This window comes from Branchiostoma floridae, chromosome 10 (genome assembly GCF_000003815.2).
Source record: "Branchiostoma floridae strain S238N-H82 chromosome 10, Bfl_VNyyK, whole genome shotgun sequence".
NCBI lineage: Eukaryota > Metazoa > Chordata > Leptocardii > Amphioxiformes > Branchiostomatidae > Branchiostoma > Branchiostoma floridae.
In genome coordinates this window covers 6,128,213-6,148,676 of record NC_049988.1, presented here as the reverse complement: position 1 = coordinate 6,148,676, position 20,464 = coordinate 6,128,213, and the positions used below count along the sequence as shown (strand labels likewise).

The following is a 20,464-nucleotide window of genomic DNA, read 5'->3' as shown; positions in this document are numbered from 1 at the left end:
TTGGTCAGGAGGAACAGTTGAAGACCGCAGAGTTGGGGAGGGAGAGACAACCGAGACCACTGGCACAGCATTAAAGAGATGCATGTTCTTTGCGATGTGGACAGGTGCACACGAGATGTTTGGGACTCTTATGTAGCCTGCAATATTGTGGTACGTACCCTGGTGGAACGCCTTTGCCTGCTGGGTGGAAAGAGAATCAAGACGGGGTTCAAGGGCGACATCAGGGTAGTCTTTCAGGTCCTCGGGTAGTTGGAGTTCCAAGAAGTCAGAGGGCCACAGGGTGGTTGACTTGTCCTGCATGCGAATCAGGTTGTGGGAGATCCGGTGGATGTGCGGGTTGTGTCTTTTGACGGATGGAGTGTAACTGGAGATGGACCCATCTGGGAGGCGGATCTGGCGTTGAGTGAAGTCAATAGTGAACCCGTTTGCTTCCAGGAAAGGGCTGCCTGCAATGATCGGAGAGGCAAGATCTGTGACAACAAGGGCTTCAAAGCGAAGTGGTAGTTTCTGCCGGTAAAATGTTGTCGTGCATTCTCCTAGCATACCTGACATACGACCTCCATCTGCTTGGCTTGGGGTCTGTGTTGTGTTTGGGTTGATGCGCAAGCCGAGTCGCTTCGCCTCATCTGCTCGTATCATGCTAGACTCTGCACCAGAATCCAACAAAATGCGTACAGTTTGTCCATGATGAAAGGCATCTAGATGTGGGGATGCACGGATAGCAACACGTGACACATGAGGAGATGGCTCTGGTACAGGAGAAATGGTTTTGGCCTGACAAATACTGGGTTCCTCCTCTTCATCAGAGTGGATGTCATCATCAACGTCATACACATCATCTATCTCTACTGCACGAGTACGCACCATGTACTTCTTATCCTTTGCAGGGAGATACGGACAGACACTTAGATAGTGGTCAAATGCTGGTCTGCCTACCTGTTCACAAAGTGGACACGTAGCTGGGCTACTCTTGGTGTTAGAGTTAGTCTTGAACTTGGTCTTGGCGCCTTGGGGGCGGGTGGATGGGTACTTCCGGTACGGCTGGCGGTTCTGAGTGAGACGGAGAGTGCGGATGTCTTCCGTGCTACGAAGTTCGTCCAAGAGAGACGACAAGGCCAAGGATATTTCTGGCTTAATGGAGGCTAGAGTCTTGTTTCGAAGCTCAGGGCCATACCGTTGCTTGATGAGCGCTGGGAGGTCAGGATGGATTAGTTTGAGCCATGTTAAGACAATGAAGTTTTCGAGAGACGGTGTGAGCTCTTCGTCAGCCGTCATAGCCTCCCCGTGGTGAGTGATAGGCCCTGCCGCAGTGAGCATGCTATCTTCTACAGCGGCACATAATCGTTGGTACAAATCCTCCGGTTTCTCGTTTGGTTCCAGCTTAATATTAGCGATGTCGAGGAAATATCCCCCCGTGGACTGAAACCCAAAGTGTAAGCGAATAGTTTGCCATATGTCGTTCAGAGACACACTTGCCTTGCAGATGCGAGATCTGGCGATGATAGGGCAGAAATTGGCGATCTGGCCAAGGAGCATGTCCAAAATGGCGGCCTTCTGTGCTGCTGTTTTCCTCTGAGCTTCCGGGACGTCTTCACCGTCAGCCACTAAGCCGCGATTTTCCACCCCTCGGCTCTGCTTTTGCCACGTGGCGCCGGGGGCGAGAAAGGGAGCAAAGTTGGGATCAAGCGATAGGCCGTAGACCAGGTTGTTTTTCCATGATTCGAATGATGTTATGGTTTCCGATGTTGTCAGAGGCCACTGTTTCCGAGTGCGATTCGATGCCATCACGGTCGTTTAAGGAGCGTATCCCGGCAATTTTTTGTCTTGGTGGGTAGTTCGAATCCTATCGCTGCTACCACGTCAGTAGTGAACTACCAGGATCGCAAAGGACGACGCGAGTGCAAGGGATGAACGCAGCACGGTTTAATAACTTCTGGATACTCTTCAACAATATGGCGGAGAACATCCGGGACACCGCTGACGTCATAACATAACATTAACATAACATAACTATGGCGCAACAAAGAAATCGGTTGGGTGGAGTATTAGACTTACATTGGCGTTTTAAAATCCTACAACGCTATTTGCACCTGTGCGATTGGCTGTAAAATTTAGTAGAAGTTACTATAAACTCTACTCTACTTCACTCTTGTTATTTTCTTCCACCTACAAGCGCCAAAACGTGTGAATACCGGATAAAATAATCTGTTAATTTTCTAATCGGTCCAGCATCAGGTCCACCTAATTTTTTCAGGTCCGGTTTTTCTGGACCGGTCCAATAAGAAAAACCGGTTTTGTACCGGTACGCTGTACCGATACCCAGCCCTAGTAGATACAGGTGCACCTAAATAGGCTGCAGTACTAACTGCTCTAGCTAGGTGGCGCTGCATAATTGTCTTCTTTTCTATACATTTACAGGTCTAAACCTCACCTGACAGACGTAAGTGAACTGAAACACTGTGTTGTTGCCGACAGTTGGGTCTATCCGACAGCTCCCGGTTTGCGTCTCTCCTGACGTCATGACGTCCTCCGACCCCGCGGACACCTGGATGACGTCAGAGTCTTGGGAGCTGATGGCGGTAAAGATCTCGGACAGGTGTGACGCGTCTTCTGTGTCATAGAAACTCAGTCCGCTGGTTTGGGAAGCTAGGTCCTCCAGACTCATGTCGGCATATTCACCTGGTGGAGACATGTATTCGTTTGTAACGTCGATGAAGGATAGACATCCAGGTAATTAGATACGGAAAATAACAATTACTTTGGCAACTGGATATAATTTAAGAAACGGCCGGAAGACTGAGCTTTCTTTAACGTTGAAATGTAAACTTGTCTTCAGCTTGACTTTGTCTTACAATGTCTCCTGTTGGACGTCTAGAATTGTCTTCATTCATAGTTAGAGTATAAAAGACCTGTTTCTTGCAGATCACTGACGAAAGATAATGGATACTACCTGAAACGTCTGACCGTTTCAAAAATCATATCCAGTTGCTTGAGTTGCTTTTTGACATATCTTATTACCTGGATGTCTAACCTTCATCAACGGACGTTTCACATAACATCCATTATCTAACCGTTTCCAAAATCATATATTATTATCCAGTTGCCTGAGTAGGTCTGGTTCTGCATTCATTGGTTCGAACCCTATTTCTTACAATGTGTTTTATTTTTGTTCAACAAATCTCATGTAATGTCTTTTGATAGAAAATAGACCAATTCAAGACTTCGATGTTTTACTGATATCTTTTCATATGCTTTTGTTTTACGTCCAGGCTTTTCTTCCAAATTACGCACCGGCCAGCTTTTAAAGAAAAAAACTTTTTCTTGTTTGAATATGTATGATAGTGTTAACGTGAAAGTTTATCTGTGTTGGTAGTAGTCATTGTGGATACAATTGATCTGTAATTTCCAGCACAAAAATTGGACTTGCCCAAATTTTCGACTGATCTGATCTGACTCTAGTCTTTGTCAAGAAATTAACAACAAAAATCTAGGTAAATCCAGTGTATTTTGTTGGTAATTACAGTTCAACTTTAGGTATGGTGGATTTCGTATGAATTACCTATCGCTATGGTAACAAGTGTAACCTTCTGCTGCAGTACAGAAGGCCAGACGTCCTGTATCATAGGTGCTGTGTTCTCCTGTCCGTCTGTCATTAGCACAATGGTTCCGCCTTGGCCGGTCGGCTTCAACATGGACAGGCCTACAAGTAAAGGGAATAACTGTTACAATATTATCTAAAACAAGTGCTTATTAAAAAGATGGCATTTTGCCAAGGCGTGCTTTTTTCTAGTTATCACAGTGTGATGAAGGCAGCTGTCAGTCAAGGGTGTTTAAATGATGAAATGTCGTTTTCGAGAAGGGGTGTTTTTACAGGGAAAGGCATATTGGGTGAGAGAACAATTGTTTTGGTGTTTCCTGTATAATAGTATGCATTTTTTTAGTCAGGAGTAAGCCGCAAAATGCAAAAAAAAGGTATGTAAAGCTAGGTCTGTGAATCTGAGACGTCGTGTCCAAGCAAGTTACAAATTATAGATCTAGTTAACATGCTGACATGCTGTGATACAAACGCTCGCGTTGAACATGTAAGAGATACAGTTTTTTTTATTGGTGGAAAAGGGGTGCGTACTTTATTTAAGCTGTCCCATATTGCTTTTCAGATTTCACAAATATTTATGCGTACGTTATTTGAGTCACATACTTAACAGAGTAAACACAGAGCCAAGAAAAATCAGTATCAGAAAGATAAATCAAACTTCAACAAAAATACGGACATTAAAATATCCGCCCTTTTTCCGGAACACTAGGGACTACATTTGCCACTCAAAGTAGTGTACATATACAGTTGACATTTTCCAATACCAAGTTGAACCCACCTGCTTGTATACCTGCCCCGATGCTAGTAGACCCGTATGTGGAGCTCGGCAGCGCGGTGATGAGGCTCTGTCTGTGCGAGTCCGCCGTGAGCTCGGTCAGGGCGTGGTCTACTGCTGCCGTGTCACTGAAGGTGATCAGTCCCACCATAGAACCGTCTGCAAAACTACGGAAAAAATAGACAAGAGTCATTGATCTATAGGGTTATGTTTGAATTAGGATTTTAGTTGGCTTAAGGTTTACGTCACGTTTCCAAACCGGGGCCCAGCAGGGCAGCTTACGGGAACGAAAAGTATGATATGAAAGGCATCAAACTACACAAGACGTAAAGACAATAATCTTGGGTATTACTTGTGTTTATCTTCACGTATACATGTCTATTTTTCGTTTCCACAAACGGCCGAGCCCCGGTTTGGAAATGTGACGTTAGCCTGTGAATGTGACTTAAGTAAGACTTTTCTTCAGATAGTGTTGGTCAAAATACATTTAAGTATTAAGATAGTTGGGCAAGTTCGACACTATCTTCTCTTTCTCTCCGACCATTAGGCTATTTTGGTCAATTTTCTAGCGTCTAGCTAGAGACAAAAGAGAAGTCATGTGCAGGCCAGGCGAACAGGTTGCCGAACTCACGTGGGCAAGTGACTGTTTTTCTACTTTATCTCGAGACACAAGGATTCCAACAGAGGGGCTTGTGGTAGAGATTGACCTACTTTTGGTCTTTACTTAGCATATTCCCACTGAACTGTCTACGGCTTTGTAGCTCTCCAAACTACTTTTCTACTCTATCATATCTCACCTTCTAATGTACTTGCTGGCCTCCTGGTTGAGTCTGGGCAGGAGTGTCCCCATGTCGATACTCCCGGACACGTCCAGAACTATGGACACGCGCTCAGCGTACTGACGGTAGTACACCAGCTGCAGGGGGTAGAGAAAATCATACTTTATTCTCATTCATTCATCTATTTGCCCCATAAAAATGATATCTATTTGATGTAAATATATATGTGAAACTAAAAGTAATGGTTATCTTCAGTATAATACGAACTTGTGACATTTGTATTTTTCCAGGCTTTTTAATGCATTTGGTTCATATTTGCATGTATCTAGGCATAAACATTACCTAATCATATTGAATCGGCAATAAAAACTGACACCTGTAATTATGTAATTGACAACAGTATATACGTCACAATTAGATTTGATTTGCGCCCTTTGATTTTACTGTCCCGGTGACTTGAGTCTTTCTCTCATTCGACAATGACAAGAAATAGCATGATAGGTTTGCTATGTTCCCTAGTGTATTTACATCTACCCTTAATTTCCATATGTTTATTTCTTACGATCACTTGTTACTGACATATGCGCACTGCTAGTAATCCATATTATAGGGGCTTAGCAGTACACAAAGAAAAAATAGAATATGACATGTAACAAGTTTTCCGTGGGACTAAAGAAAGGAAGTTTTCATCGACTTGAGACATGTAAGAAGTCTTGAAGATAGGCTCTAACGAAAGTTTTTAAGGGTTCTGAACGCCATTGGACCCAGCATTACCTTAAAGTTTGGAATGGTGTTGTAAACCGTTCTTGGCGGGTTATTGTTGCCTGAAAAGTCGTCCGAAGCGGAAATGACGTCCCAGGTGGACCGGAAGTTGCAGAACTGGTTCTGGTCGGATCCGAGCGCGTGGAAGTTGTGGTAGTTCGGACTGGAAGGGTCGCTGTTACAGAAGTCTGTCACCTGATCATGAAAACATCATAAATCACTACCATGTAAAGTTTGATCGTGTAAAGCCTTTGTCGCACCTGTAACACACCAGGTGCCGGATAGGCACTTAACGCGACTTTCATCAATGCTGATTCCGAGTAAATGACTACCTTATATAATAGCTTCAGTTAGGGCTGTCCCTAGGGTAGGATGTGAATGTCTGTGTCTATGTCTATGCTTTGGGACAGACGAGGACAATGTGGCACAGTAATCAAGTTAGCAGGTATAGACTTATTTTAACAGTGCCACATAAAAAGTAGGTAAAGGTAGAATTTTTAACCTCCCCGACCGACGTCAGGTACCCATTTTACACCTGGGTGAAGTGCGGAAGGTTACATGTACTATGTAAAGTGCCTTTCCTAAAGGCACAACGTCGGGGGCACGGCGGGTATCGACCTCTAGGTTCCGAACCAAACGCTCTTACTGAATAGGTCCCATATTTGAGGAAAGCCACATTTTAAGAATGTGAAAGAATTCACCACACTTATCGATATAGCAGGGGTCATTTCCGTCGACTTATTTTGTTCATCCTCCTACGCAGGGACATCCTAGGGCGAAACCGCCTGTCTGGATGTACCCTGCTTTCTCAACCTTTCTCCCCTTAGTTCCTGACCGCCCTGTTTATAAATATTAATGAGCTTAGCCTTATTTATGGGAGATCCCTTTTGAAAACTGAAAGGCCTATTCTCTGATTGGCTGACATCTGGTTTGTGGCGACACCCACTGAAACTAAGAGTGACAGTTGAGAAAGCAGGGTACATCCAGACAGGCGGTTTCGCCGTTGGATGTCCCTGCGTAGGAGCTTGATTTTGTTTTGAATAAAAAGTAAAAACAACTTACCGTCGGTAATTCCGGATGAAACATGACCGAGGCCTGGGCCGAGGTGTCGGACTCAAACTCGTAGTGACACACTCGCGTCCTCTCGTCCCCAGGGTGGCACTCCTCGCCGCTCTCGTCCACAAACCTGGCCCGGATGTGCGTGGTGCAGAGGGTGGGGCTGTGACTTCCGTCGTGGTTCTGGTAGAACAGGTTGGTCTTCCGGGTAGCGAACTCGTCAAAAACTCCCCATCTATGAAATAAAGTATCTATTGTTGAAGCATGATTTTACAGGACGAGGGTGGTGAAAAATGAATGGACAGGTAACGCTAGTTCACCTTTATCCGCTAGGTAACCAATAACCGTTTTTTTAACTGGGTTTATTTAGGGATATGAGGTCGACATACGGTGGTTTTAAACTGAAATATATTATAACTGTTGCAGTTTGATATAACTACGGATATAGGTTACCACAGTATTTTAAAATATTGAGTTACAGTTTGATGTAACAACGGACATAGGTCACCCCACCGATACAGGTGAACTAGCGTTATATTTTACCAACAAAAAATAAAGAAATATCAGTTGAAGAAGAAAGAAACGTGTAATATGCACTTTTCTAACCGTATCTAATAGAATGACACCATTTCCCAAGCTAACACCCCCATCTCCATCCTTCAATCCTTCAATGAGTACTCCATATCATGATGTCACTACTCTCCCTTAACTTGTGTATCTTTAGTAGTCGATGACAAAGAACTACATCCGCATATTGTACTTTGACATTTTGGCTGGTTTTAACACAAAGAAATATTTGACTGTACAGTCCTTACCTGTAGTGTGCCCAGTGGTGTACTAGTGTCCTGCCTGCCGTGGTCAGACCGAGGCTCACGGGAGTCACGTGAGTAAACGCACCAATCATGCCGCACTTCCCGTAGGTACGCGTGAACGGCCGGTTTCCTCTGTAGTGGCAATCATATTACGTATGAATTAATAATATTTTTTCCACCAAATTTCTGTGTTGTGTTATGTGTTATTATTGTTATTATTACTACCATCATTATATTAAGTTATCCTGAGTTATTTGCATTGTAAATAGTTGACACCTGACGTTTAGTTATTTAAGTTTGACCTTTGATTTCAATCTTGATTCAGTTGTTGTGATTTTGTGTTATTTTATGTTGGGGTCTCCCGGCCCCCAGGAGGTATTGAAAAACGCCAGAAGGCGATGTATTTTCCTGGATAAATAAATAAACTGAAACTGAACTGAAACTGTTGTCACTTTTTCGTTGATTGAGCTCTTCAAGAAAACCATTCACACACAAGTATCAGCTAGCATCTTTTCTTTGATGTATATCTGTCAACTATTCTTTTGTTGCGACCTGTGCTTAACCCAGTGGACGTATTTAGTACAATAAAGGTCTTCGTTCACTCATTCTTCTGTAAAATACAAAGTTTGCAAAGCACAGACAAACTAAGAGACCATGTTTATAATGTAAGGATGGTCACACTGTATGGATGTTGTCACATTGGCCAGTTGGTCCTTATACAACTGTTCCAATTGATATAAAGTTAAGAATGCTGTCTATAGTAGAAATTGTCCACATGGACCAGAATTTATTGAAAACTGTTACTATCATGGTACTTTCGAAGTAGATGTTTGCCTTTTGCTGACGTGTTTGTAAACAGTTTCGTCTTTTTTCATGTCCGTTCTTTCATGACGGTTGTCCGGCAGGCATCATGAATACGGTGCAAAATGAAAAGCCTGACAAAATCACATAAAACGTCTAAAACATTAAAAAAACAGGTTGAAAAAAACCTCTGCTTGGAGAGTACTCCCATGTCAAAGTCTAACTACACGCTGGTACCTGTGCGATGTTGGCAGATCCACCCTAATGTTCGCCTTCTCAAACGTCTCGAAAGTCGCGTCTTCATAGCTGCTCATGTCCTTCCATGTGTGTGGGATCAACACCGTCACGTCCTTGAAGTAAGCCCTGGGGATGAAGAAACGTAGAAAAAAAGTAAGAACGAAATGTTCTGTTCTCCAAACATTTATAGTACAGGATCAACCCAATCTTTCACACCCATTGATCAAAGGGAATTGTTCGTAATTGCATGTAGATACCGCCTTTACCCAGGCCCAGGCACAAATTGGACAAAGGGGCCCTGCTGGGCAGTTCACGTGCTGTTTTATTCCTTGCACTTTCGGTGGGCTCCCGTGATATCTTTGGGTCGGGCACCAGGTTGAATTTCATTCGGACTTAAAATTAACCAGGGACCCAGGAACAAATAGACGCCGTGACCTAACCACGGGGAACTCTTGGGGGTAACCTCGGTATCCGGCAGTCCATAGGGACAAATATGTGGCATCGGGGCCCCGGCCGGGCTACATCCCTGTGCAATTGGGACCTATGCCTAACTTGGCGACTGGACATCCAATCACGGCATTCAATCATCCTTACTAGCTTAGTGGTCTCTTAGGTCTATATGTGGGCTGTATGAATCCTCTGTAAAAACCTTTGGGTTCTGGTGGGTTAAGTGAGTTAAACAGGGTTAAATTGAGTTTTGAGGGTTAAGTCGGGTTCTGGGAGTTGTGGGGCATTTTCAGAGGGTTCAGATTCGCTAAGGTCCAGTGAATCTTAACCCTCATTAGCCGGGTCGATGAGTTCCGCTGGGTTAAAATGGGTTTGGCGTGGTCAACCCTCTGGCGTTGCAAACACTTAGTCAATTTCTGCTGCCGTGTCCGCAAAAATGCCCAAGTCCATAAATACGAACCATGTGTGGTTGCCTACCGCGATAGCCGTGCTGCAACGCCCCCTTCCGTACGCAAAGCGCAGTGACTGAGGAGGTGATAAAGGTCAGGAAGGGAGCTTGCCTGTAATGACAAACGCTCAGGCAGTTGCTGGACTGTAAATATGGGGTTATGGATAGTAGAATGCTGAGAAAACAGGGTGAATAAGAAGAGTCAGTTGGCGGGATTGTGCTATGAAGTATGATTTCCACTGCGCGGATGTCATCGATATCCAAATTTTTAACTGCCCTGGCAATCTCATGAGGACACAACACCACACGTCTACAAAATATCCGTGGTACAACAAGAAAGGTTGTTTTGTTGATGTCTCGGTAGGATTGCCCCGCGGGAAGTGCTTGTACAGCGCGACTGAGCGGGAACCTCCCCACAGTGTCACTCCGGCGGCGAAGCTTCAACTGAACCCGTCTATACATGCGCCGTCCACGTTGCATGCTCAGTGAACTGCCAGAATGTCACGTTAGAATTTCAAGACGCCCGGCTACACGATCTTTCGAAATAAGGATGTTCCTGGCATAAAAACCTGGCTGCGATATGTTGAAAATCGCACAGAAATTCCACCAAAAAAAGACGTGGAACGCAACGCGCTGACGCCATGAATCAAGTAATGAGCCATTGACAGCACAGTCGCGCTGCTCGTTCATCAGTTTGAAACCCGACCCGCCTTGTTTCACATTCGCCGTTTCCTTGTATCCAAAGTATCACAAAGTTCCCGCGAGTGAGTCTCGGCTGTCTTCCGTCCAAGACCGGACAAAACCGGTTGGTTTGAAGAGTACTAGTATTAACTCACAACGTACCTGAGGCGTAGTATAAATGGTTTCCGTGGTGTTATTATGGCAAATAACAAGCACACGCACGCAAAGTCAGCGAGGTCTTTCATGTTAAATACAACACGCACACGCACGCAAAAAGTTACATAAGCATGATGAATTTTACTAAATAAACAAAACAAGATCTTCTTCCTATTGGTTCTTTGTTCGGGAAATAAAAAATGGTTTATGACTGACCTGTATCGGGCCTCATGCCTTCAAAGTTGTTTAAATAGATACAACAATTCAGTCGTTTATTTATTGGTAACGGTTGCGCTAGCTCGTCGTGACCATGGGCGCGGCGGCTGGTATACGAAACATATCTAATTTTGTGTGATTTGTCTCAGTTTCACAAATCGCCCGTCTTACGATTTCAGATTTGAGTCCTTTATTATTAGAGCACAATAACATGCCTTTGCAAGCAATTTTTCGGGATTCTTTAAAGACAAATGACAGAACCTCGTTTATAGGCGACGAATATCAGGGTTTTTTTTCTGTCAGTATTCCTCTTAGCTGATTGGCTACCGAATTGATTGAATTTGTGCCAAGCGAAACTTCAGACAGCCCGGAGCCTGCGGTGGGCTTTTCAAAGGAGCCGCTCTGTCAATCAAGAGAAAGTTTAGGTGCCGCCTCGATATCGATGCTGCTGTTTGCGTGTATCAAATCATCGCATAATAGTTCAATTTTATCCAGAAACGGACAAATCCCAGACTATCATTGCTATCTTTTTGTGACAGTGCTCTAATTTTATTCGTATCTTCCGCCAAATAAATTGCAATTTGGAGAGTTGTACCTGTAGAGAAGCTGTGCCCCCGATGCCGATGGAGTGTTTATTTACGCGGTAAGCACGTGCGGTCATTGACCTTAACGCTTGCGTTGTTCTTGAACATTTGGCATATTTTCAGTTTTCCGGGATGACATGAAAATGCCGACAATGTCGAATCATTACTAGCTTTTCATATTGCGTTACAACCACATACAGGCATTCACTCAAGCCATATACTTAGATCGTTAGTTTTGAGAGCTGTTTATTTTGAAATCGCACGGCCGCAGTAGGAATTTGTGGATCTCAGCGGAAGGCTTTTGGCGTCTTGCATAACGTTTTACAATTTCAGCGGATAATTGCGGGACGTTCAGAATTTTTACTGGTCCTGTGGAAGACTGCGTTTAACTGCGGAAGATTACAGGACGGATAGCGTTCGTTATGGGCAGGGATTTGGTCCTGTGCGGTCCCAATTTTTGGCGGTCGCGGTCGTGTTGGCCAGGTGCGTGGTCGTCTTCAAAAGGTCGCTTAATGCTTGCGTCAATGGGGAAAATTTTCGAGATCGAGAAGAAGCGGTCGTAATGACCCGGTGATCAGCTTGAAGAGGTCGCTTGAGCAGGTTTGACTGTACTAGACTAGTAATAACCTTGATCTGACTGAGGAAATCTGTTAGGTATACATGTATTCGGTAGAACAATACAGTGAATCTGTGCCAAATGATTTATAGACCCTGCGCCGCTGCGGCAGGTTCATAAACAAGCTGGCTGCTGTTGTTCATACGTACGCCCTCTCATGTTTCCCGGCGGGGGAAACTACAAGATAAAGCTGTGCTTGGTTGAGAGGACTCGGTGCGGGATATTCAAACAGCCTTCATCTGTACAGCTCCTGTATTATCATCAATACTAATCTCCAAGCAGATCCTACGGTGGTGTAATATACTATCAAAGCCGGCCAAGAAGGTTAGCTTGCCAAAGTGAGACCATTGACCACCTACGGTGGGTTTAATACATTACACCATCGTGGCCAATAGTCTCACTTTTGCAATTACACCACCGTAGGATCTGCTTGGAGATTACATCAATACGAGGTATCCAATTACTGCACGAATCCTTTGGGCTGACATTTGACAGGAAGCGTCTTAAGTGTTTGTGACCACATAAACAACAATAGATTTGAGCGCCAGGGCCGGAACATTGAAAAACATGCCAATACATGTGTTGTATCTATGCTGTTTCAAACGGCTTGTTGAACTCACTAATTGTCTGCAGATTGCCATGGGCCGGGCAGTCCTCCCGGATCGACATGGTTGAACGACTTCCCCCCGCCGGGAAGCCAGCTTATATCAACAAACCCAGGTACAGGTCTTTGGCCAGGCACAGGTCTCTGGGCATGGACCAAATCTGTTTCTAGACCAAATGCGGTGTAAGGGAACGTACGATAATAGCCAAGGGGCGAAGGAAAAGAACTTCCTTTGCTTGAATCTTCGTTTCAAATGGACACCTATTTACTGGCATTACGGGAGTGTCGTAGAGTTATTTCCCCCACTTCTGCATGGGTCACGGTAATATCTCTCAACCTAAGGAAAGAATCAGGGGAATGTGGGACACGAGAAGGTAGCTAAGACCCGCGTACTGTCCCTGAATGATCCAGACTCCTCAGAGATATTTTCGCGCGTTTCCATTCGTGGTGGATATGATGAGGCCCCATTAATCCTGCTTCGGTGGTTTCGGCTCGGAATTTGATTTGAAAAACATGCACATATGTAGGAAGAATATAGGGGAAGGACATTTCTCACTATCCAAACATGATTTAGGGGATTATATCATTTTGGTTCAAGTTATCCGTCTGCAAAATGTTTCAAAAGTGTACAAAGAAAATATAGCATCTACCAGGCTCCGCAGATCGGTGGTCTTATAAAATAGTAGAAACTGGACAAATAGACTTTCATAGAGCACGCTAGGACTTTAGGAGAGTCGACCGTGGTCAGGAAATAACTCCTCTGGCCGGCCGACTCCCGGCCTCTGAGAGTCCTCTGAAAGAGACTATGCAGAAATAAGCCTGTCGCTCAGAATAATTTCCTAAACGCAACAAGCAGGACTATTTCTGCATTTCTACTCTCAAAGCAGACGTTCGGCCCCAGCTGTATTTTGACGTGTTTTAGGCGATTTTGTCGGCCCTGGCCTTATGTTCTGTTTCCTTCATGTCCACCAGCCGGGATATCTGAACCATTGAAATATTTTGTTACACCATGCATTGAGTAGAGGTTACCCGGTAAGTTCTATGATTATCGATCGTGCACGCGTGTGCCGTTGTGTAAGGGAGCATAATCTACACCCACTCGGAAGAGTCCACGGAAGCGTTCTAATCCAACAAGGATCAACAACAAGGACTGCACCGCACAAATATGTCCCCCCCCTCCCTCCTATAACCAAAAGAATGAAAATCTCACTTGGGCTTCGCTGGGAATCTGTCCGCAGATGACCATGAGAAGTCCGACGTCATCTTGGTTCCTCTGTCACATTGTCCATCGGTCGTCGTAATTCCAGTCTTGTGGAATACATTACATTAGAATCATTGATTGTGAACTAGGACAGCTTGAAACCCCGGCCATGCCGGCCAGCTCCCTGTTTCCCGCCAGTCACATATGGGTACACAAGTCCCAAGGGGGCAAGGCAAAAACTAAACAGGAAGAAAGTGTTTTAGGAGAGATTGCTCCCATCTGTACAGCCGTGTTGTACAGCTTGTTCAGTCCCTGTCAGACTAAAACGCTGGCAATGATACGGAATAATCTGCCGGGTGAATAAGTCCCACCATAAGGTAACATTTGTCCAACATGTAAACAGGAAAATGTTATACTCCCCAGGAACTGACTCACGCTGTCGGATTCTACCGCTTTGCCTCCTGGCTTCAGTGCGCTGTCTATTGTAATCTCCAAGCAGATGTGACAATTGGGCTTGTTTGGAGGGCTAGACGGGAATATGAAAATCTATTAATAAAGTTCACACATCCAGAAAACACCTGGTGAATACGCCTACATTTGCTTGTAGAGAGTACAGATTCTCTCCGGTAACAATGAAAAGCAGACAGTTCTGCGACACAAAAAGGCTTTGGAGACAATTCCAAAATTCCGACACCGGAAGGTCTTGTGGTTGGAAGAGAAGTTGAGAATCGTTTTAGAGTTGTATTCAGATTTTCACATGTCTGTTATCCTCTCAACTGAATAACATTACTTACAATCAATCACATGTTTACCTAGATGATTCAATGCTGTCTTGTCACAATTTGCAAACGATTTGTCTATGCCATCTCCAAGCAGATCCTACGATGGCATAAGATAGAACCAAACTGGCCAAGGAGTGTAGTCAGCCAAGTGGTGTACATCCCCGGTAGCGAAACACACCCGAAGGCCGGCTTCACTCCTGTCTAGCCCTGTCTACTTCATCATGTTGATGATTATAGCATAGTCTAACATCCTATCCGAGGGACGTCCCAAACCGCAGGTCTCATTTCCACCTGAGCAAAGTTAGGAAAGTCATCAGTAAACTGAGTTAAGTGCTTTTCCCAGGGGCACAAGATCGGTGACGTGACCTCAGATTTTAAATCATTGGGTTCTGGATCAAACCGTTGCCGTTGCGCCACGCAAGTCTGAAACTCGTACAGCAAATTGGCCATGGTACATCATCATTATCTTCGGTACTGCTTGAAGCCCACGTACAAGCCGGATTACTGAGCTGCGCGATGACCAATATTGGTGCATGTGCAGACAGAAATGGGAAAGGACGCGGATATGTGCCAAGACAGGCCAGGACCGAAGTGTAATTTAGTGGTCATCATCATAGTCCTTTCCTCCTTAGTGATAATTTAGTGATACAACACACACATTTACACTACAGTCAAACCTGCCCGAGCGACCACCTCTTCTCAGCGACCACCTGGCCATTTCGATCGCTCGGTCCCGATTTTATTTCCCATTGACGTAAACATTAAGCGACCTTTTCTCAATGACCACCTGGTCAACGCGACCGGCCCAAATTGGGACCCATAACGACCACATCATTTTCAAAATTGAGGTTTTCATCGATATTTGATGATAACTAGCGCGATTTTGTGCCGAAACCGTTGTAAGAAAATCTGAATTTAGTTGTTACAGAAGTTTTTTTTTTTTTCAAATCTATATCATTATCAAGTGAACGAATGCTGAAACGTATGTAGCCTCATACTTTTTAAAGAAAGATCTGTGTAGCTCATACCTTTTTAAGAAAGATCTATACGTGTGAGTGCTTTTGTCCAACTGTACTGTACATTCACCCGTGGTACGCTATCGGGAAATACCGGGCATCGAATTCGAAAGGTGCATCGTAGTTATTTCAGATCAAGAACATAGCGACGCATAAAGGCTTGTATGGTAACAGACAGCATCAAAGTTCCCTTACTGTCTAAAACGTTAATACATGTACGTGTACAAATACTTGAGCTTTAAAACACTGTATCGTATAAAAGCTCGATAAAAGCTTGGGGTTAGATTTACAATTTACAGTGTGCGTGTTGTATTTGACATTAAAGACCTCGCTTCTTTGCGTGCGTGCAGTGTGCTTGCTACTTGCCATTAAATACAACGGAAAAAAACTTATACTTTGCATCGGGCATGTTTTGAGTCGATACTCTTCTCAGCGACCACCTGTCTAAACGGACCGCTTTTGTCCGGTCCCCCGGGTGGTCGGACGTGGGGCAGCGCAGGGCAGCGAAACCGTCCCAGCTCAGTTTTGAACTGGGAGAGGGACTCCGCCTCCGCCACACTAGGTTCAAGTTCATTGCACTCTTTGATGGTCCGGAGAAAGAACTAGAGCCCGTAGTAGCTGGTCTTACACGCATTGGTGGTCATTGGTCTGCAGCTTGAAAGCATGATGCGGCGGCAGCACCGAGCTGCTGGGACGAGACGAGATGTGTGGGGGACCGTATTTGATTTGACTACACTATTCACTTCAGTTAAGAGCACATACCAACGTACGTGCAACTCCGTGCTGTCTACGTACAAAAACGTGAGCAATATTTGGAATCCATATTATTGCCAGGCATTTAAGTGGTAAGTACCGCCTCTGTACGAAATCGTCCGGAGACCAACGGGATTGGGAACCGTGACGCAAACACGCCTTGCAGAACTTTCTCTGCGTTTGGGCTGCGGATTTCACCCGCTTACGGGTCAGTACGGACGACGAACGTGCCCCGTACAGTGAATAGAGTGAGTATGGAAGCCGTACGTACGCAGCGCGTGTAAGTACGGCCTGCATACGGAAAAGCTAATGGCCAATTCCGCCGTACGTGCAACTGCGTGATGTTTATGTGCAAAAACGTGGGTAATCTTTTGAGATCCGTAAGTGGTAAGTACCACCTCCTTACGAAATCGTACCGATTCCAAAGGATTTGGGAGCATGTAGACACGCCGTAGCACGATAAGTGCATTTATGTCATACCTGGGTCGCGAAAACGTTCGATACAGGTGTTTCGGACCGTGTGATAATTTTCTGTATCAAACTGACTTCGAAGTTGTATCACACGGGCTTACTTCGAATAAATCGAACTCTTTCTAGCGGGCCGAGTGTGGCACGGGTGAAAATTCGACTAGTACCGGACTCGAACGTTAGAATTGCTGTTGTTACAATTTTTTGTTCGAGGACACAACATTTTCTCAACTTCTGGTGCATTTCGCATCGAAACATGTGTTGTTGTTTTTTCAGGTGAGTATGACATAAATAAAATACAACACGGTGTATTCCGCATCACCCTCGGTCACAGCCCTCCCGCGGGTCGGATCACCCTCCGGCCTTCGGGCGATCCTTCCCGCGGTCGGGCTGGTACCTCAGGTGATACGGAATACACCGTGTTGTATTCTATATTTAGAACATCCTCTGCGTTTGGGCTGCGATTTCACCCACAGTACGAGTCAGTACGGACGACGCACGTGCTCCGCAAAGCGAGTATAGTGAGTAAGGAAACCTTACGTACGGAGCACGTGTAAGTACGGCCTACATACGGTAACGTAGCAATCGCACAGAGAACGTACATTGTAAGCACGTACAACTCACCACTTGCGCAACGAATGATGCAGGCAACCGCTCACGGCATGCAGACCACGTACTTATTACCGTGTATGTCAACAGTGCGGGTGACTTGCGTTGACGTACTCCCTCCTTGCTCTTGCCAGTCCCGAAGGTCCTCATATTTTCAGACAAAAGTGGCGGGCGTGGCTTTCCCCACCAAAAAAACTATGGACAAAAACCACGTTCGGCGGTTTGTGCCCTTAGCTGTATGGAGTATTTGTGTCTTTGACGTAGATAGTACTAGTACTATAAAGAGAATGAACAACAATACATGTATGTCTCCGAGGCACAAGTCACCAAACGCCTCAGGAATAGATCCAAGATCGCACGGCGTTTAAACAGCGAGAGATAAAGTTAAATACCGCCATTGTTCTTTGTACAGCTGATCTCTCTCCCCATGGGTTAAATTAACTTAGATATTTGGCTCTGACGGTGCTTTTTTAAAAGGAAAATGGCGTTTTGAACAAATAGGACGACATTGGATAGCGCTACGTTTCCTGTGACTGCCATGGTACCAAGCGGCAGTTCTGTCAAATGGGCAATGATAGGGGAAATGTTGAAAATGTATGAAGGGTTCTTATTGCCTTTCATATGGCATCTGGCATCGCCTGGCCTTAAGCTTGTGGACAATAAGATGTGTGCAATGCAATATTTTGAATGTTTCTCATTTTCAAAAAAGCCCACCAATTTTTGTATTCAAAGTGCAGACTCGGGCCGAAAAGGATTTGTGAGCAGTACCAGTTAAACCACCTGTTGGACGGCAGGACTACCAGTAACTTAGCAGTGAGTTTAGTTAAACTGATTTTAGGTCGTCTGACATTTATCTAAAACCTTAGGGGTGGTTTAACATGTGGATTTCGATATCTAAGCCCCTTAACAGTTTGATCAGTCACAAGGACATCGACAGGAAAAAGAAAAATATGCTCCCCCACGTTCATTCAGTACATGACATTTTACTTGTGCGCAGGACAATACCAACTTGATATTGTTCGTCAACATGAATGTTGCAATGTTGGCACTCATTATAGGATTATCTTTGTATCGCAAATAGTGCGAGTACCCTAAACGACATCGCTTCATGGCTTCATAACGAACCTGGCCTACATGTTGAGTGAAAATAGCGAATCAGCGCTTCGTCGAAAAATTAACGTTATCGCTCATAAAAGGCTGCGAAGGAGGCTGGTAATACGACAGCGCAGGTCCACTGTAATCCAGAAATTCTTAACATGTTGCAAGAAAGCTCGTCTACAACTGAATAGCATTTTTGTCAGATACATAACCAGAGGGTAAAAGCAATGTTGAAATGTAATTAGTTTTCAACAGTTACAAACTAATAAAATAATTGTTTTTACCCGTTCCTACAGTGTCCACCTGTGTAATCATCACCACGTAATCATCACTACTATATAAGTCGGCAAGATTTTCAACAAGACAAACATCTATGCCCCCAGGATCAACTCATCGTGCATCAAAAAACACGAAACAACTCGTAATAAAAGTCCTCCATATCATGCAACTTGAACGTTATAGTATAAGTTAAGCCCCGGTCACAAAGCGCGTACGATTTCTTGCGATGGTATATTCCGCATATCGTACGATGAGCGCAGTAAATCGCAGCAAAATCGTAAGCAAAATCAGCCATCGCAACGCATCGGATGATGTTCAAAATTTTTCCAGCGTCGTACGATTTTTCACTTGTGTCTCTTTTGAATAGCCGCCTGGCCGCTTTTGTGCTTCTTTAACCAACAAAATTTGGACTTAGCTGTTGAATACCTTCGTATAATATCTTTAACTGTAAAAATAAATCAAAAGAGACCATGACAACAAGAGTATTACAAGAAAAGTTCAAATCACGCGTGAGTACTGGTATGATTATCTCGGCCTGCTTGCCGGCTCTACGTGTCAGGCTCTTTCGAAGATCGTATCATGATATGCTATCAACAAAAAGATGCCATCATACAAAAATCATATCATAAGCATTACACATATATATTTCCGACTCATAGAGCCTGCTTTTCGTAATTCTCTCACAGTCGGCGCTTATTAAGATTGAGTGCTGTCCGATTTCTTACGGGGCTCCATACACTCTATGTCCTGAACAAAATCCGGTGTTCCAGCCACAACTTCACGGTTGCAAAATCGCTCAACGAACGTGAAGGTAAACGGTTAAAAGAAGGAAAGGCAATAACAGGTAGTCCCATAGCCTTTCTGAGGTTGTAGGGACAGTGGGTTAGATAGTTACCTACTGTGTCTAGGGTACAGTATTGGAAGGCAAGGCGGACCCCTCTCCTCCCACCGCATTTTATCTACCCAACCGAAGACAGGTCAGGTACCCATTTTACACAAGGGTGGAGTGAGCAAAGTCGTGAAAAGCGCCTTTCCCAAATGCACAACAAATATCCGTGACATGGCAAGATTTGAAGCCAGGACCTCTGGGTTCTGGGCCAAACCGTGACCCTGAAGTTATTGCGCCACACAGATGTTGAGAATCATTAAGAGCTTGGGTTGACGTTTTATGACACTAGTTGTTCTTTCAACGTCAGTACAAGGGCTAAAAGCTGTTGTGAAGATTATAAACTTGGATGTTTTATGTTAAATTACGCGCACTCTCGCCTTTGAATTCATGACGCAAACTTTCGCCGGAATGCAATGCTGGAATTCATATATCACCGGTGCACCTTGAGAATCGGAATTTTTTCAGAAAGTTCCATCAGTTTCATATCACCTTTCATGGCTAATCAGGCTCACGTGGAATCATTAAATTTGCACTTATTTCGGTGATTTTCATCACAATGTCAGAAGAACCCGGAGTTTCTTGATGTCGCTAGGATAAAATAAATCAAACGCATTGAAAAGAAAATTGGACAACGGCAATATGAAAACAAATTTTTTTGCGATTTTTACGACTTTTTAGTGATGAATGTTTGAAGTCTTTGAAGCCAACCAATAACGCATATAAAAGCGCCACTAGCTGTACCCCTGCTATGCATCATTTGAAGGTAAATGAATCGGCTGTAAAGTAATGATTTGAACTTT

General features: G+C 44.4%; 2 protein-coding genes across 3 annotated transcripts in view; both read right to left on the bottom strand.

The window, feature by feature from the left end:
• Positions 1 to 2,014, bottom strand: part of LOC118424132 — a 10,960-nt gene extending 8,946 nt beyond the window's left edge. Inside the window, exon 1 of one of the 2 annotated variants that reach the window (XM_035832630.1) lies at positions 12 to 2,014. In XM_035832630.1, coding sequence (XP_035688523.1) covers positions 12 to 1,785 — 1,774 coding nt within the window. In that variant the 5' untranslated portion in view covers positions 1,786 to 2,014. The remainder of the gene's footprint in view (positions 1 to 11) is intronic. The other variant, XM_035832629.1, reaches the window with a different exon arrangement.
• Positions 1 to 20,464, bottom strand: part of LOC118424133 (calcium-activated chloride channel regulator 1-like) — a 75,787-nt gene that overhangs the window by 39,352 nt on the left and 15,971 nt on the right. The window contains exons 3-10 of the mRNA XM_035832631.1: positions 8,818 to 8,943; positions 7,783 to 7,911; positions 6,974 to 7,202; positions 5,924 to 6,106; positions 5,168 to 5,286; positions 4,374 to 4,537; positions 3,560 to 3,700; positions 2,432 to 2,679 (exon numbers count right to left, since the gene is read on the bottom strand). Of these exons, the coding sequence (XP_035688524.1) occupies positions 2,432 to 2,679; positions 3,560 to 3,700; positions 4,374 to 4,537; positions 5,168 to 5,286; positions 5,924 to 6,106; positions 6,974 to 7,202; positions 7,783 to 7,911; positions 8,818 to 8,943 (1,339 nt within the window). The remainder of the gene's footprint in view (positions 1 to 2,431; positions 2,680 to 3,559; positions 3,701 to 4,373; positions 4,538 to 5,167; positions 5,287 to 5,923; positions 6,107 to 6,973; positions 7,203 to 7,782; positions 7,912 to 8,817; positions 8,944 to 20,464) is intronic.